The sequence below is a fragment of the Pezoporus wallicus genome, unplaced genomic scaffold (assembly GCF_028554395.1).
Source record: "Pezoporus wallicus isolate ANWC-B61680 ecotype Strahan unplaced genomic scaffold, APGP_CSIRO_Pwel_v1 contig_10514, whole genome shotgun sequence".
In the NCBI taxonomy this organism is placed as follows: Eukaryota; Metazoa; Chordata; class Aves; order Psittaciformes; family Psittacidae; genus Pezoporus; species Pezoporus wallicus.
In genome coordinates this window covers 784,911-803,689 of record NW_026637640.1, presented here as the reverse complement: position 1 = coordinate 803,689, position 18,779 = coordinate 784,911, and the positions used below count along the sequence as shown (strand labels likewise).

The 18,779-nt window shown below is 51.9% G+C and overlaps 1 protein-coding gene across 1 annotated transcript; it reads right to left on the bottom strand.

Moving 5' to 3' along the window:
* Positions 1-11,862: 11,862 nt before the first annotated feature.
* LOC130597885 (E3 ubiquitin-protein ligase RNF13-like) lies at positions 11,863-13,006 on the bottom strand. The gene has a single exon (XM_057406806.1). It carries the CDS (start codon positions 12,916-12,918, stop codon positions 11,905-11,907), a length of 1,014 nt encoding a protein of 337 aa, XP_057262789.1. The 5' UTR covers positions 12,919-13,006; the 3' UTR covers positions 11,863-11,904.
* Positions 13,007-18,779: the final 5,773 nt, after the last annotated feature.

The following is an 18,779-nucleotide window of genomic DNA, read 5'->3' as shown; positions in this document are numbered from 1 at the left end:
AGAATCTGGGATAAATCAGCCTTAATATTCCCAGCTCCCCCCCAGCCCAAGCTTGCCTGCTTGGTCATGGTGCTCTGGTGTTAGTCATCTCCTAGCTCGATGAATGCTGGCAATGTGTAAAGCAAGAAATGAGCTAAAACTTCCAAATCATCACTCAGAATAAAATGAAACTTGTTGGGAAGTGTCAGTGTGGCTATTTTGACAGAGCTCTGTCTTCTCAGCACAAGACTTGTCAAAACCAGCCCTCCCCCTGCTAATATCTGGGTTTCTGCTGTTCCTAAGTAGAAACAACAACTCCTGAGCCAACTTGTGCCTTGTCCTGCCAAGGTCCTTCCACCTCTTCTTGAGCTCAAACCCTTCTCCTTCTGAGAGCCAAAAGTTCATCTTCAAAGGAGACCTTTGAGTCAATCGGGAGGAGCTTCCCTCTTGTGCTGGAGGGGATAAAAGCCAAGCAGAGCCATGGAGGTCCCCCAGACCAAAGGAGAGGAGCTGCTCGTGCAGGATGGGCGTCTCCAGCTGCTTCCCAGCCTACAGCTTTCATCTCCTGGCTCTTCCCTCCCCACGCCAGCCTCCTGCCTTTAATTACGTTGTAGAAAAGTCTCACAACTCAGCGATTCAAGGTGGCATTTGAGAGGAATGATTCCCTTTAGCATAGCTGACAGCTAATTTGTGTAAAGTTTAATTACAGCCAGCATTAATTAACTGGCAGTGTGTTGCGATACTAAAGCGCGACCATCTGTTCCTTAAACCGCCTCCCCCAAATTTCAGCCCTACTAATTTCAGTGCTGAGGAGGTCGCTCCCCCGGACCCGGTGCGACCGCAGCTGATGTAGGAGGCCGTCGCCCACCGTTGGTGATGGAGCACCAAGCACTTGGAGGGGTGAATCGCAGCTTCAAGCGGTGCCACTACGTAGGCATCAGCTCTGTAGGTGTCTTTGGAGCCTGTGTGTTGCCTCCCATCTTATGTGTTTAAGAGGAGGGTCGGCTCTTATCTGCCTGCAGTGGTGGTGCAGAGGGAGGTTCAGCCATTTGGGCTGCCCAGCAGCATGTGCCAGTGCCCTGCATCGCTGTGTGGGGGCATTTCCCTTTTACTGTGTAGGGGAATACGTGGCCATGTGAGATATGAGAGTGGGGAAGAAGCCTCCAAAGCACCCATTTACTGCTCCTCTGCAGGACAGGCCTGAGCCAGCACTGCTGAAGGTCCACCAACATCCTTGCCTTTGTAAAAGCAGCATTGGGAACTCCTCCAGCATCAAAGGAGGACGCGAGTACGAGTGGCCATGTCTCCTGGTTGTGGCCCCTGAGGTGGGCTTGCAGCTCATCCTGGCTTCATTCTATCCATTCTCATGGCCTTAGCGTGTAACCAGCAAAAGCTGAGCCCTGGGGCTCACAGGTTGCAGTGGGCTAGAGCAGATCAGCCCAGCTCATCCTTCAAACAGCTTGGAATCCCCTCCAGTAAAAGGGAGATGGGGCAAGACTACACAACCAAGGGCCCCAGAGCTCTGCCCTCAATAAATCCTGCCCATCTTCAGTGCAGCTGCTTTGATCTCATCGTGTGAATCTAGATGAAAACAAATACACATCCAGGGAGACAGGAGCTTGGCCCCCAGGCTCTTGGCCAAGCCTTTGGCTTGAGGGCTTTGAACAGGGCTCAGCAGCTGCTGGTGGGAGGAATTTCTTTGGTCAAAGTGCAGCTTCCAGCTTGTTTCAGCTGCTGGCTTCAGGGTCAAATGGAGCCTCTCCTCCCAGTGCCTCCAAATGTGGAGGGAGATACCTTAGTCCTCAAGCTCAGCACTGTGGCTTTGGGTCCAGCACTTTCTCTCCTGACCTGCTGAGCTCTGCCTTTGTTGCTGGCTCCTTGCTTGGTGCTGGGGATGGAGCCTCTCTGGTGGCCCCTCACAGGGATGCTCAAAGCTAGTGAGCAGCAGGTACTGGGAGGGAGCTGATGTGCTGGAGGTGGGATGGCTTGGGGTACAGCAGAAGCCTGGGGTTTGGGAGATCCAGGCTTTCATCCCCGCTCTGATGCGAGCTGCCTGTCTGAGCCTGCTTGAATGGAACCCACGGGGAATGCTGGGACTGCGGCTCTGCTGACAACCCAAGTGAAATCCCAGCTCCATCCCTGCTACTTCCATCAAATTCCTTGGGCACAGTTAGTCTCGATGACAGGAGATGTGTGGTGTGTAACACGCTGACAGATGTGGACAGACGTGGTTGCCACCCACACTGAAACCAAACTCAGGGAGGGATGAGCTAACCCTGGGGATGGGAAAGGGTAAAACCTTGACTTTGCTGGTGTCAGTGGCAGTCTCCATGGGCTCCCATCGTCTTTGCACATGGTCATATTAACCCAGGGTGGGCAGTTACAGAGCCTGGCTTGCCTGCAAGCTCCCTGCCTGTTGTGGATGCAGCGTCAGATATCCACTTAACCTCCCACAACAGTCATTACACTAATCCATTTCAGTGGCCCGGAGCACTGCCGATTCCTGCAGCTCAGCTGATGAGAGACAACTCATCTCCTCTCCAAAAGCTCTGCTTTTTGTATTGCTTTCCCCCCAGAAAATCCCTGTTTTGCCAGGCCTGCTGCCATCCAGACCTCGCCACTGTGCAGCCGTGGTACCCAAGCTGTTCTTGTGTTCATGCCTGCTGCCAGCATCCCATGGGCGCTCCTTGCTTGCGAGCCTGAGCACACTCCCCTTGAGCAATGTGATTGCACAGCCTCATTACACTGACGAGCCTGGGTACAGAGCAGCGCTGGGGAGGCTGCAGTGGGTACAGCACAGGGCGATTCCCCAGGGTGAAGGGGATGGTGCATCCCCAGCTTTGCCCCTTGGGACTTGCTCTGCTGGGAGGGGTCAGACCTGGATTGCGGTGGGGAAAAGCTCTCCCCTTGCACGGTGATGGGGGTTGTGGGCAAGACCTCTGCCAGGCAAGAGTGTTAATGAGGCAAATGGTTGCTAGTGTAGAAGGTGTCTTCATGCAAAACAGCCTTGCAGAAGGCTGTGGTTCTACATGGAGAGCATCTTGTTATTGCTGTTGTAAGCTGCAGGTGGGGAGGGAGAGGCAGGGCTGTGAATGGGGACTGGGACCTGGTGGGACACAGCAGAAGATGGGTGCTTCAGCACCTTTGCAGGGCCTCCCATCGAGGGGAGAATCAGCACAGCTGGACGAGAGGCACCCAAAACTCAATGCTTTGGAGCTGTGCAGCCTGACTGATGCCACCACCTCTGGCTCCGCAGGGTGCCTGTGCATCCATTCACCTCCCAGTGAAATGGGGACAAGGGAAGGGATAAATCCAGCCTTAGAGGAGTGTGGCCAACGATTCTCACCTTGGCTGTTAGCAATTAGGCTAATGAATTGGTTTGTGTGATATTGTTGCCCTCTATTGGACCCAGCCTGAACGGCTCAGTTGGTGCTGATGTGCCCGTATTGGGTGGGGAAGGGTCTGGGGCTTTTCCTCGTCTTTGCGATGGGAGTGATGCTTCCTCAGTTAAAAACACTGGGGCTCCTTGGAGAGGGAGTTCTTGCCCAGAGCTCTTGTGAGCAGAGTCCGAGCTAATGCCAGACGGAGGTAATGAGCCTTGCTGTGGACTTTGGTGGAATTTGGATCAGACCATTTGCAGGCTCCAGGGATAAGTTGGTTCTGCGTTGTCTTAGTGGTGGGCTGGAAACGCACCCAAGTTATTTGCAGAGAGACTTGTAACTCAAAGGGTCTCATCATGACCCCCCTCTACTGCCTTCTTCAGAGGAGGAGAGGTGCTTCGGGGTGCCCCATGTGAGATGCTCCTTTGAGCATCCTGTCTGCTGGTGGGGGCTGCAGCAAAGCGGGGAGTCCTGGCCAGGTTTCTAGGGCCCATGTGTAGGGCCCTGTCCCACCAGATGGGATGTGCAAGGTGCACACAGGGCCAAACTGGTACCTAAAGAGGTCCTCTCCTCCCTGTCTCTCCCTTTGCACTGTCATTGTCGCACTGGTGGGATGTTGAGGGGTTACAGCACATGTTGGCAGTGCTGCTCTGGAAGAGGAATGCCCCATGGAGCTGAGGAAGCTGAGCTACCCTGAGAGCAAAGGCACCAAAACAAACAGGATCTCCCCGAACGCTAAACGTACAGAGCTAGAAATGGCTTTTCTTTCTTCCTTTTAACGGAGAGCAGGGAGGGAGAGTCGGGATAGCTGGGAGTGTTATAAATGATGACATGCCTTTGAACTAGCAGCTGGGTGAATGTCTCATCCCACGCTGTCTATGTTCATGCTCCCCTGTCATCTGCTTGCGAGGGCTAATAGAGATAAAACAATCCATGGATGGATTTCCAGGCGGAATGGTTCTGCCGGGGGTCTTGAAATAGGACTTGAAATAGGAAAGAGAGAGGCCACAGTGCCAGAATCTGCCAGGTGAGTTATACCTAGGGTAAATGTGAGGCCTTGGGAAGGAGGAAACACTTGGCTTGACCTTGTGCTGCAAAGGACCACGCTGTCATTAAAGCCTCACAAATCCTGCCCCAAAGAGGCATGGAAAACGTATGCCCTGTGGTGGAGGGTGAGCTCGGGCACTGATGGATGGCTCTGTAATGCTGCAGCGCTGCCTGGCTGGATGGCCCCTCCATGGCTCCAGAAACCCCATTCGCCTCATGCCTTACAAAGGCCTTTTTAAAGACTTGAATAAATATTTGCACAGTGCTGCTCCTTGGGCACCAGGCTCCTGCTCTAATGGGATGTCATTGGTTTCGGAGAGGTCTCGCTCCTGCAGTGGGAATCCCAGCGCTGGGTTAGAGCCCACCAAACCCATCTGGTTCTGCCTTTGCACTACTGGCTGAACCCCAAGTGTCTCTAGGTCCTGTGTCCTGGCACCCTGCTCATCCCCAGGCAGTGTCTGCCAGGGGAAACCTACTGGTTTCCCTCAGACCCGAGGATGCTCAGCCTTGGCAGTGCTGCCCGATGATGCTGTCTCCATGTGGAAAAGCAGTGTAAAGGTGCCAGGAGGCAAATGGGTGAAGGAAACAGTGTAAAGCAAGACATAGCCCAGAGCTGTGCACAAGGGAAGGCTTTGCTGGTGCAGGGCTGCTGCTCTGGGGTGGCAGGGAGTGCCAAGATGTCACAGCAGCATTGGACAGTGCTATTTAGACCAGAGCTTTCCTGGAAAGGTCAAGTTAAGATGAAGGGGTTTTTTACATATATTTCATTGACCAAAGCAAAAGCATCTCATATACTAATTAAATGCATGTCACTCGGCCACTGCTATTGCTAGGGTTATTTTTCTTGCTCCAGTGATGAATATGGGCAATTAAATCCACAGTGTCTCTTTTCTTGCATTCATTTTCTCTCTCCATCACATGCTAGAAGGTGAGAACAACCAAGCTGACAGCAGAAAGGGTTTTCAAATCCAACAGGCAAAATGCTTGGAGTCTCTCCTTTTGGACTGCAGGGCTCTTGGTTTCTGAGATGGATGCTGCTCTGCACATGCTGTCTTCCCCCTTTCTCCTCTTAATCAAGATCTCTATCTTAAGCTTTGCATTAGCCTGCCTCCAGTCTCGTCTCCCTGTTTGATTTCTACCTACTGATCTTCAATTTAGCTCTGTGCCAGCCCATGGCTCATCTTATGGCAATGAACAGGAGCTGCACACCCAGTCCTGTAACATAAATGGGCTGAGGGCATCCAGCCCCTGTAATCATGGGTGCTGTAACTTGTTCTGACACAGCCAGGGCTTCCCACAGCCCCAGACTTGAAGCTCAACAAGGTTGAGTCCTTAGGATTAATATTTGCTGTCTATCTGAAGAGGGTGGATGATCTTCCTTAGAAGGTCTTCAAAAGTGTGAGGGGGGATAAGCAGAAAGATGATGATGTTTCATCAAATAAAGATTTATTAAAGATGCTGTTCCTGTTAGACCAGCTCTGTGCTGCTCGGGGTGGCCTGGATTGATGCACTGCTCCTCTGCTTCTCTGGGTAAATGCTGTGCTGATGAATGAGGCCAGAGCTCCTTATCAGAATCAATCAGGACTCCAGTTAATTGCAGCAGGCAGGGCCAGGGCAGTTTTTCCCCTCTTTCCCCCAGCCTCGTGGCAGAGGGGCACCCAAAGGTCAGGAGAAAAAGACTGCCTCGGATCTCCATCCTCACTGCTGCAGGAGTTTGCACTCGGTCAATAAACAGGAGTAATAAGGAGATGCTTTGTGGAATGTGTAAGTAGGGAGTCGTGGATGAGCCCCATTCTCCAAGCATCCCTATTGCCTATCTATAACATGGTGATTTCTCAGCCACATCCCCTTGCTTTCTCTCTCAGGAGACTTCTGGGTTTCACTTGCACAACAATTAGTTGCATCAGCTTTCCAAGTTCCTGGTCCTTCCCTTCCTTGCATGCATTGGCCAAGCACTGTGCTGGCAGTGGGGCTGGCTGCCCTCTCTGGGCATGGCCAGTGAAGCACACAATAGGTGTTCTGAGGGGTAATGCTGCTGCTGCTGCTTCTCTGCAGGGGTTTTCAAACCTGCTTTGGTGTCCCTGGCTGTTGCTCAGTTCCTTCCTCCACACTCTCGGGCTTCTCCACAGAGCCATTCACACCCCCTGATTTCTGGGAGAGGAGAAGACTCTGGTCTGAGTCAGCAGAGACAAGATGTTGGTTTCTTTAGGATCACTGTCACACACTGGTCTTGCCTCTTCTGGCAGGAGATCCCTCTATGGAGGATGCTTCCCGACACCTACAATGCCAGGCCAGCGATGCATATGTTCCTTCCTACCCAGTGCTCCTGTGGCTGGTGGATTCCCACTCTGGGGAGACTTTTTACACTGTTGATATATCATTTCTTACATGGAGTTAGCACCTCTGACGATTTTGGGAGGTAACAGGGGGAGATCTATGGGGAAAGAAGGTTTTGGGGTCAAGGAAGGAGTCCTGTATCTCATCAAGTCTCATCTCTTTATGGGGGGTGTGGGATCAATCCTTGTGATTAAATGAAAGAACAGGTAGCTTGAAGCCTCTGAGACTTTGCAGTCTGCTCAGGTCCTGGTGCAGATGCAATGAGAAGAGCTGGGTCTTTATTTTCTAGGTATGTTTGAAAGGGAAAAGTACCAAAGAGCAGAATTGTTCTGGTGTGAAACCAGGCACTGAGCGAAACCTTGACTCTTCTGATAGCAGGAAATGAATAGGAGCAACGCAGCAGAGCTTCTGTCTTGCTCCTTGCTACTCAGCATGGGACGGTCGTGTACTTCCATCAGGGTGAAGTGCTGGTGTTCCCAGGATAGGCCCAGTGTTGCCAGCTGTAAGCATCTGTGCTGCAGCATCCGTGTGTGCAACCGAAGGCTCTGCTCAGAGCCGCTGTACTAGAAGCGGATTTGGTGAGTCAAGCTCCTTTTTCCAAAGCACTGATCCCATTTCCTCGTATTCTTAAGTAGCTCCAATCCATCTTAGTGCATTACACAAACTGGGCTGATTGTTCTACTGCAGTGACTAACAACCAGCCCTACTCTGCAGATTACCCCAGAGAGCTGGATTCCTGCCTCAGCTGTACCAGGCTTCCTGCATGCAAAGACACCTCAGGGTAACCCGATTTGTTAAGGCACACATGAAGCTTTCCAGGAGCAGGAGAGGAATGGGAGCATCTTGGGGTGTGGACAAGAGGCAGAGATGGGATGTGGAGATGGGATGGTGATAGGCAAAACTGGGCATCAGAACCTGGGGTGGGAAATCCTGCCCTTGGAGAAGGAGGAGACTGAGAAATACACTGGGTGAAGGAAGACCTGGGAGGTAGGCAGTATGGTCCAGGGAAGGAAAATTTCCATGGATATTGCAGCCTTTGGGTAGCAGAGGCTCCTGGCCCTGTGGGCAGGCACATTCTGTCCTTTATCTCCATCCCAGATGGACTTTGGAGATCAAAGGTAAGCCTCTCTGCTGCTGAAATGCTATTGATGTCAATTGGGTTGTGCTGCAGGGAAGCTGGCACTCTCCTTTTAATTACTGTGGGTATTAAGCTTGAGTTTTCAAGGTTGAAATTCCTACCTCTGGCCTGTGCAGGACCTATAGATCACTCAAGTCTCACTTAAACCCTCGAAGTAGTTCTTTACGTGTTGTTGTCAAGGCTTAGTGCTGGCTGGGTGCGTGGGGAAAATGTCTCCATTGGATGGTTGCCCGTAGGCTGCACACTGGGTGATCAGCCACCCTAATTGCTCCTGGTGATCTATAGCACTGATGTTCTGGTGGTGAAGTCAGCAGTTCCCAGTGCTGGATCCTCTGCAGCTTCCCTCTGGGTCGCAGTCTGGTGGCTCTCCCAGCAATGCACTGAACCATGCTTGTGTAGGAAAAGCCTGCAATAAAATGTGCAAGAAACAGCAAAGAGCCTCCTGGTAAATGAGATCTCTAAGTCATTCTTTGAGGCCGTGCTGGAACCTGGTTATTTCTTAATAGAGTATGTGCAGTGGAGCTCGGTTTATGGGGTAGGAGCTGGCTAAAAGGAGGACGGCTCCTGGCAGCTCACTTAAGCACGTTGCTTGGGTGCTCCCCCAAGGCAGAGTTACCACTGGAGGTTCCGTGTGGGTTGTACTGGTGCTCTGATTAGAAATGTACATGTTGGAGCATCCTTGGCTCTTCCCTCATTAGGGCTTTCTGATGGGTTCATTAAGGGCTTTGGCTGCTCCTCCAAGCTGTCCCTGGCTGGACCCATGAGACTGCATTTGCCTTCACCCTTGCCCCCAGTTAATCTTTTCCTGCACGGTTGGTATATTTCTAGTTATCTTTTTCTGACGGAAGCTTGAGACTCTGCAGGCACCATTTCCCTTCCGCTTGAGCCCTGGGACACAGACATCAGCGCTCCTTTCCCAGTAGCTGCTGTCTTCCCATCTCTTGCCTCTGTTTTAGTGACAATTAAGTTCACTGCCATTACAGCATCCCTGCGGAAGCCGCCAATCCTCCTATGAGATTTTCCCATATCACCTCCCAGCGTGGCCTTCCCAGACCTCATCTACCTCTGCTTCCCTTCCCTCCTGGTCCACAGTCAACCTGCAGCGCTGCCGGACCGGGACAGCCGTGTCCCCACACTGCTGAAGGACATCCAGCTCCCCCACCGGCCCCACAGCCGACAGCAGGATGCAGACCCCTTGCTCTCCTTTTCCCTCCTGTGTATTGTCTGTTGCAGTCTATTTGAAACGCTGGGGTAGTGCTACCTCCGGAGCAGTTAATAACCCTTGTTCAGGCTGCGAGGGCTGTGTGTCCCACCCTGGCAATAAGCTAACCTCGCTCTGTTAGGAGTGCCATTAATGCTGATGGAGGGCAGTGGATCTGACAGCTGTAGGGCTGGAGGTCAGGTTTGCTGTGGCACACAAATCAGATTTTCAGTGCAATAGGCTTTGATAACATTAAATGGAGTGAAGAGCTCCTCTCTTACCCAGATTCTCTTCCTTTTTTTTTCCTTCCTCTCCTTTTCTAAATTAAAGCAATGCAGTGTTGCATTGTAAGAAGGATTCTATTTTTCTCCTGACCCATTTCAGTAAAAATTCAGCCTATCTAGAGCGTGTGCTGCTTTTGAAGATGGGGAGAAATCCATAGATATTAAGGACACTATGATCAGCTCATCTCACCTCATGCATAATACAGCCTGGAGAATTCCCCCTGGGACTCTCCTCGCAAGTCCAGCTCTGCAGCTGGATGACACCACGGATTTTTGTGTGATTGCCCAGCAGCACCTCAAGGTCTGGCTCAGGGGTCTTGTTCAATCACTTCTCCCTCATCAGGAGGATGCTGTGGGAGGCAGCAGCCTGGTTTGGCCCATGGTGCCACCAGCATGCCGAAACCAGCGGCTCTCCATCCTGCTCCCTGCACGTCTGCAGCATCTGTGCTTTTTCAGACCTTGGCTGGAGGAGAATGAGGGCACTGAGAGTGTGCTCAGCCAGCTGGGAGTGCTACCAGCGTCTCTCCTTTCATTTCTTCCCTTTGAGGACCTGGGGTTGCCTATCTCAGGGGGGGCTACAGACCCAGGGCAGCTCCAGAAGCTCAGCAATGGATGAAGATGACTGCAGTTGTGCAGCTTAGCTAAGTCCTGTCTCCCTCCAAGCTGCTGACAGCGGAGTTACCTCCATAAAGCAATATAAGGCACCTAAATGAAGTTCCTGCCACTAATCACTGCTGAAGGACCTGTCTCCTTCCTCAGGCGGAGACAACTGCCTTTGCCTTCTCAGGCACCCTGAGGGGCCGTGTTCCGCAATGGAAGTGATTTATGGCTCCCAGGAGCCTGCACACCTTGCAGAGGAGGGCAGTTTTCTTATGAACTGCCTTAAAAATCATTTTTCCCTGTTTGTTCAGCAAATGAAATGAAACAGCTCAGTGTGAGGACCCGCAGGAAGACTTGTTTCCATCAAGTCCTTGGAAATGCTGTCATGTTTCATTCCAGGAGAAATTGGTTTGAAACTTCTCCACTGCCAAAAGGAATTCTGAGCCTGCAGCTTCCTCTCTTCCTCTCACCTGGGTTTCCCTGAGGTAGGATTGACAGATTCAGGTCCACCTTGTCAGTGGCTATCACATGTATTCATGTATCCTTTCCCAGCCTTCCCTAAGATATGGATATCTTAAAGATACCAAAGTAAAGTAGGTGCAGCTATTCTCGGAAGGTTTCTGTGTTGCAGAGATCATACTTCTCAGTATGGCAGCGTGTTTTCAGACAGCCCTTTCCCAAACTCTTGGCCTTTTAAGTCGTCATCTAACCACTCAAAAAGAGAATACTTCAAAGTACTAGACTTAATTTGCTGGCCATAGTTGTGTCATCTTGTTGCATGGTCCTAATAGAGTGATCAGCTGGCAGCCTGCTTCTTGGTTGCTGCCCACAAGAAATAGGATGGTTTATGTTTGATGAGAGCCTTTGATTTAGGAGTTTAGCCTTTGTACAGCTGTGCAGGTTGGATGTCTTGGTCATAGTACGTTAGGGCTGTTCATCTGATTTTTGGCATTTACTAAAGAGGTTTTATGCCTTTCTTTCATACGAGATTAAATGCTAATAGTAGTTTTGTGACTGCTTCCAGCTCTGCATCCCCATATGCAGTTGGGGACTTGGCTGCCTGCCCCGTGCACAGTGGGTGTTAGAGCCACCCGTACCAGCCTGGGGAGCTAGCGCTGGGTTCTGCTCGTGCTCTTGCTATAAGCACCATTGGAAATGTGTTCAGAGGCTGCCCAAATAATACGTGGTGTATCTAGAGGGGACGTGAAGATCTGCCTGCATCATGTTAGTACAGAAATTCAGCTCCCCTTAAGGCGCTTAAGCACATCTGGAGAGTGACCTGGAACAGCCCAGGTAGCGGGAGGTTACATGTACCGGTGCCGTCAGCCCTTGTGAGGGTGTGAGATTGCAACCAGCAGGCAAAGGCAGCCAATTACACCACGCTTAGAAGCTTTTCATTCTTTTTTCCACCTACCCAGCTCCACAAAGTGAATCCTGCTGTAAAGACCTCTCCCTCCCGCTGGCATCACCTCCTGTCTGAGGAGATAGTGTTTAAAGTGCCCTCAATGTTTGCAGCTCACTTTTCCTGCCAGTGTTGTTAAAGGCCATGCTGTCCCCTGCAGTGGGCTGTGCTAAGGTACTCTGCTGCTTGGGGGTAGTGTGTGTCAGTGCGCAGGGTGATGAGGAGGTGCTGGGGGCTTGTGGGCTGTGTTTTCACTGCTGATGAGAGGGCGAAGTTGCTTCACATTTATGCCTTAGTACCCCATTTTTTCTCCCCCTCTCTACTTCTTAGGTTAGGAAATAGTTTCTGCTGGCTGCAACACATGGGACAGGTCTCACCTGGGATTTCTAGATGATCTTTCACTGTGAGATCCAGGGGAGGGGAGCCAAAACTGCAGTGCTACTAGCTTCCCAATAAAAGCTAGCCTAGAGCAAGAGCTAAAGGAAAGCACAGGGGAGATTTCCTTTGGTTTAATGATAACTTATCCCTGTCACAGCTCAAGTGATGCTGTTCTCCGGTACATCAAACCTTTCCCCTTCCACTGAGCTTGCATCGTCTTTCTCCTCTTCAGCATAGTCATCTTCAAGGCCTTCTCTGAATGCGTCATCTTCATGGTCCCATTCCTCTTCACTGACATCTTCACCAGCCTGCTCAGGCAGGAGGTCACCTTGCCCGCAGATATTCACTAGTTGCTTGCAGAAGGGACACGTCTTCTTCCCAGACAGGGTGTGGAACCAAGTGTCAATGCAGACACTATGGTAAGCGTGAGAGCAGGACAGGATCTTCAAGCGGTCCCCTTCTTTGTACTCTGCCATGCAGATCACACAGGTCTCATGTTTGTCTCCCTTCCTGTACGTGTGCAGCATTGTCCCGTGAGCCCTCTTGTACCAGATGAAGCCAACTATAATTAAGGTATTGGCAAGAGCGATGTAGAATAGGTCCCTGCAGTCCTTCATGGTGAGAGTTTTCTCCAGCATTTTGACTTTTTCTTGACAAGCACTCGGATAGAGTTTGGGTGGTAGAAGTCTGACGTATGCCCCTTTCGTGCACTGCAGAGTCCTTTGCAAGTGGAGGGAGACTGATTGTCCAGTAAAGAGTGATGGTATCTCAATCAGCTCCTGGATTTCTTCATCATCAGCCCTCATGGTAGCCAATTCCTCTGAATCCCCGCTGTACACAACAGCGGTTTGGTATCCAGCCTGCTGGACATGAAGGACCTTTCTGAGGAAAGAGCAGCCATACCCCTCTATGAGTGCAATACGTGCCTCAGAGGCCTGCCTTGGTGCTGGAGGATTCTCTATTGCATGACAAGCATTTGCTGGTATCACTCCTACCAAATGCCCTGTCAGCCCTTCTGCTGGGAGTCGTGGCCCGAAGCACGCAGGCAGGGCTTTATAAGCAACGCACTTGGAGCTGTCATTATAAGCCACATAAGCAAAGATTTCTGCAAGGGTAACATTGCAAAAGGCAGCGGTGACCACAAAAGGAAGAAGTTGGAGCCAAAGATTCATGCTGAATGCAGCTGAATACAGATCTCCAGGCTGGTCCCAAAGCAGAAGCGTAGCAGATGGTCCCAGAAGCACTCTCCCACCGGGGTTTTCTCACTTGGAGCCCCAGCAGGATGGAGATCTCGGCCTGCTTCTGCCTTAGAGGTTTCTGTAGGCTGAGGTTCCCAGGATAGAACTTCTCTTTTGTTGTCTCCAGCTGCCAAGCAACACCCTTACATCACCTCTGCAGACCTGTGACATCAGCCAGTAAGTGTTTCCCAAGGCTGGGTCACATAACATTGCCATCAACCTGCTTAAGCTTCTTCCTTTTCCTTTTGGTCTGCTCCATGCATGACGTTTGTAGTTTCATCCCTCTCTGGGTACCAGTAGGATGCCCATCTCATTTTGCTGGTGCTGTCCAGGCAGGGTAAATGAGCCTCCCCAGCAGCTATGTGCCCACCACAGACTGGAATCCTTCATGCTGGTGGCCAAAGGAACTCCTGGGAAACGTGGTGGAGTGGGAAGGAGCTGTTAGCTGCCATCTGTGCTGGGGAGGGGTGATGTGGCACCTTGGATTGGTCTGGTGGACGGGCTTTTTTTCCTTAAAATTTTGATCTTTGAACCAAAAGGAAGGCAAATATATTGCTTAGGATAGAAGGGGTCTGCTGTCCGAAGGAAGTCAGTCGGTGTCTGTCAGTCAAACTGGCAGCTGGCAGAAGCTGGAAATCTCTTTTTGCCTGTGTGGCCTCATTTTGCCATTACCTAAACTGAGCAGCTCCACCTTCAAGGCCCCTGAGTGCGCAGCTAGACTTGAAGAGCCCGATACGCTTGGGTCTTGCTGGGGCTGAGCTTGTTGAACTCCTACCCCAGTGAAAGAGGGTGGTGGACGAGCTTGGAAGGCATCAACTCTTGTGTTGGGGCTTTTTACCTTACTGACTTTCAAACCTCAGTGTTGGAAATCAAACGGCTGGAAAAATGGAGAGTTCAGCTTCTAGCAGGAAAAAACTGATTTTGAAGTTGTGGTTATGGTGAGGAAGCTGGAAAAGCAGTGGAAAGCATAAGGCACAAGTGTTGTCCCTCTCTCCCAGAGAGTTTGACAGCAGGAGCTCCTCTCTTTCAGGCAATTCCCAACTTACATGGTGACTGCTCAGTGCCCAGAGGAGCGCCAGCCTGATGGGAATGCAGCAGCTCTCTTGGTTGTCGGAACAAACTAAGTATGAATATGCAATGAACCCAAGTCAGCTCGGCACCACAAATCCCCCCAAACCTGTACCTTGTAACAAACAGCCCTTTTTGTTTAATGACCCACTTGAGAGTAGCCCTGTGGTTTCCAGTGCAGTCGTGTTGGACCGAGAGTTAAAAAATCACTCGGGTACCAGGCAACTGATTTGTTACTCGCCCCCTTGGGCTCTGCTTGAGACAGATTTCCCTGGGAAAAGAGCTACAGAAAATGTCAGCAGACAGCGTGTGCGCGCCAGAGACTCCCAGCAGCTGTGGTTTCAAATCGATTTTATTCCCCCTTCATCTAAAGGGTTTTACGCTTGCAGGGAGACATTTTGATGCATTTAAAAACAAAACAAGGCAAAGGTTTGAGAAGCCAAATGTTTTCGAGGTGAATGGGAGATGAAGGAAATGGAGGCGCGCTGGGAGGCCTTCGGAGAGTGCATTCTTTGCTGGTCTTCACGCTTCTTGTGATGGCATCCATCATCCTAGTGCTCTTTCAAATCTTTGCCTCCTTACTTGCACTCAATGCCATGTTTCTGCCTCTAAATCAAAGCTTTATGGACTGTCAGTGACCTGCTGCTTGCATAGGGGTAGGGCCGGATGAAGATCCATGTGTCTGTGTGAGCTGTGACAGATGTGGGATGAAGGAATGATCAATCCCCTGTGTATCCTGCATGCTGTTGGCTCCTGGCTGCTCCAGCACCACCTCTTATGTCCTAGAATCAGCAAGGCAGGAGTGAGCAGCCTCCTGGCTTCAACTCGGATCTCAGTAACTCTCAGCAGTAACCCAGAGGGACGTGGGGAAAAAGAGAAATCCTCTTCAAGAGAGGTTGGGGGGTAAGAAAGAGAGAAATGGGGTGCAGAGAAGGCTTTGGGGAGTGAGGAAAGAGGGAAAGCTGCAACCTGAATGGGGAGCAGAGTGCCTATATCCCACCCACAGGCAGTGTGAGATGGGAAACCATAGCCTCCTTTGAAATCCCTGAATGCTGCAGAAGGAAGCAGGGCTGAGCAAGGACTTTGGCCAGGATGGTCTTGGCTCAAAGAGCCAAAGAGGTGCCCTGTCCACCAATAAACCACGTCCTGGTTCCTTCTGTGCTTTCTGTTTGCATCACTGCTGTCTGCCTCCTCCATCGTCTGTGCCCCGGAGGCTTTGGCTCCTGCTGGTGGAGGTTAAGCCAAGCATCACACTGTGGTGTGGGGCTGTGCCAGGCTGCCTCCAGCCCCATGCTGCATTCATTATAGCCAGCACCGTACTTTTCTTCTCATCCTGCCCTACCCCTGTTATATTCATGTGTTAAATACATTGCAGATGCTCCTGGACGTATTCTTGACCCATTTTCTCTGGAGCTCCTGCAATCTACTTTGTTGGAATAATTGCAATTTATTTAAATGTCAACAAGCTACACGTGGGAGACAGCAGTTGTGTGCAAGAGCAGAGCAATTACAGGGAACGGGTCCCATTTTACCACTTGAACAATGATCCAGGCTAGAAGAAAGGAAAAGACCATTTACCTCTATTAGCTGATCACTTACCCCACTGCTCCCAAAGTCCCCGTGTTCCTTTATTTCTTCTTTGGGGCTGTCACTTAGTGCAGGAGCTAGGATGTAAAGCCAGCTCTTCCTTTTGCTTGCACTGCACAGAGGTATCTGCTCAATCCAAAGGAATTTAATGCTGATTTAGACCCACAAAAGTGCCAACAGAGTCTAACTCTGGTCCTGCCCAAACGGCTTAAACTGTAACAGAGATGCGCAGGCAACTGACTTACATGGACATCATTACAGCTCCAACAAAGCATGCATCACAGGCCCCACATTCAGCATTGATGTAGCCTAGGGAATAAGTCTGGATGTTCGGGTGCATTCTTGCCTCTGAGGGTTATGCAGCATGAAAAGAGCAGCCTGACAGTGGGATGATGTGGGTTTGTACATAATCAGACTTCTCGTCCTTTATCTGTGTTAGGTCAGTGCCTCGGGTCCGTGGGCAGTCGCATTGCACGGCCGCACAACAGGCTCTACCTGGCCCCGATAGCTAAAGGCCAGGAGCAGAAAAAGCCACCAGGGAGTTGAATGTTTTGCTCAAGACATCTTGGCAGGCATCCCTGGTTCTAGCTCAGTGCCTTTCTTATCAGGGCACACCGCTCCTTTGGGGTCGTGCTGTAGGTTTAGGGCAGACCAGGCTCCTGGGGCTGAAATGCTGGGGATTTGCTGTGAAGGAAGATCTGGGGCCATCTAGTGACCTTCCAGTGCAAGCCTTTGTGCTTCCAGTGCTCCCAGTTGCTCTGAAAGGAAAGGGATGTGGGACACGCTTCCCCCCTGCTGCTGACTGAGCAGGTCCCCAGCTCCGCAGTGAGCTGGCTGGAAGGCAGACCTGCACCTTGTTGTTAATGATGTTCCTTGCTTGGAGCTGGTTTAGAAACCGGTGCGTGTAACCACCTCCTTTCATGTGGGATGAAAGGAAAGGGTGACCTGCGTCTGTACAGGAGAGAGAGCTGGGAGAATCGGTGTGTGCTGGGTAGGTGAGAAATGGAGATGTGTGTGTGTGAAGAGGGTTTGTTCCTCGCTGTTTCCCACCACGGAAAGGGGACGGCGAGCAGGTTTGGGGGAGTCCTGCAAGCCCTGCTGTGTACACGTGCCTCCGTACCACGTGCTCCTGCGCTCTACCAGGTGCCTCTCCTGGATTTCCCAAGGGTCCAGGCAATCTCTCTGTTATTACCAAGTACAAGCATGATAATCTGGGCCCTGATGCATACAGCAGATTATAAAGCAGTGCTTTGTGGACCTGCTACAAAACTACCCATAATCTGCTAACGCCCGCAATTAAAAAAGGCAGTTGAGCAAATGTGGGCCACTGCAACTTAGCCCCTATGTCTGGAAATGGATTCCAGTTCCAGCCGTTTGCCTTGTGATGGAGGGACACTTCTTTATTAGATACTGGTGCTAGAAATAATACCTTGTCGTTCCCAGCTTTGGCAAAGTGCCCTGCAAACTGTGGACATAAAGCAAAAACAACATCTCAATTGAGCTGTTTTTTTTTGTTCTTTCCAGCTAACTGAATGCAAACGAAAGGCAAGTAAAGAACAGGGCTTGTTTCATTAACCACGGGTTTGTGATAAAAATGAGCTGGTAACTGCGGCAATTGGCTCCGTTGGAATAAGCCTGCCTGTGCAGGCTTTAGGAAGTGAGAGCTTAAGAAGCAGAGTAAAAGGAGGAACCTCAGGACAAGCCATCCGAGAGCTAATGCTGCTTCTGTCCTGTGGCCCTCACATCTTCCAGCATGAAGCAGACCTGTGTGCGATCACCTCCCCACGCTGGGCAGAGCCAAGGATGTGTCTTCAGTGTTCCACTTGTCCTTGCAGGCTGCATTTCCTCACTCCTACAGATCCATATGGGGTTTTTAATCCTGCGCAGTGTTTGTGCTTCCCGAGAGGCACTGACTGGAGCTTGGGTTTGGAGGAAGAGAGGAAGGCAGAGCTGTGCATGGGGAAGGGGGGGTCTTTGTCCATAGGGGAGCTTGGGTGAGCAGGTTACTCCTGCTCGTTGCTGTGTACTCCCAGGTGGATCACGGCCACGGCGGTGACGCTGCGCAGGCAGAGCGGGCAGGTCGTGCTGCCAGCCGGGACGCAGAGCCACAGGTGGATGCACCGGCCACGGTAAGCGTGAGAGCAGGAGAGCAGCTTCGGTGCCCCCATGCTGGGGGCAGAGCCTGGCCACCCCTCCCCGCTCTGCCGCTTGCTCTCCCTCCAGCTTTGGTAGCTCCTCGTGCATCTCGCCAGGAGCTGGATGGCGGTTGTCATGGTGACCAGGATGCTGTCGACCCTGTGCAGGGGCAGGACCAGAGCGCAGTGAAGGAGGTCTGCGCGGTGGGCAAGGCACCTGCAGGCATGGCAGCTGAAGCTCCACGCAGTGTCATTGCAGAGGCAGCGCTCATCCAGGAGGACCATGGCCCCTTGCTCAGCCTGGCAGCTCATCCTCCGAAGCCTCACGTTCACCTCCGTGATGAAGGGCACCACGGGCGCTCCCTTCACCTCCCCATTCCTTGGTGCCACGTCCCCAGATCCCAGTGTGTTGGTGGTGACCTCGTGTCCACCTCGCTGAGCAGGAGCAGCTTTGGCCCTGTGCTGCTGGGGGCTGAGGGCCCAGGAAGCATGGCCCAGGGGGGTGATGGCCGCCATGGTGCCCTCAGTGAGGGGCAGGCCCAGGCACGCAGCGGGAGCTCGGCTGCCCGGCCTGGTGCTGTTGGCATGGCTGCCAGCAGCCCGCTGCAGACACAGCATCACGGTGGCCATGCAGAAAGGGGACAGGAGGGGGGGGCCCCATGGCGGTGGCAGCGAGGACGGGGCTGGGGTGCCTCAGCATAGGGGCAGAGGCTCCTATGGCAGCCCTGGCCACTGCCTTCTGGAAGCTTCCCTGCAAGTGCTGCTGCCTCGTAGGGCACCTCTGCCTTCCCCTCACACCTCTTCTGCAGCTCCATGTCTCCAGCTTGCATCCTTCTTTCTCCCATCTTTGCTTCTTTCCTCCTTTGATCCATTTCTATGGCAGCCCGGACAGGGCTTCCCTTGTGATCTTCCTCTGGGATGCTCCCCCGGACCGCACTGAGCACCCCAATGCCCCCATGGCTCCCGTTGTTCTTCCCCCTCTTCCCACCCCTATTTCTTGCCGTG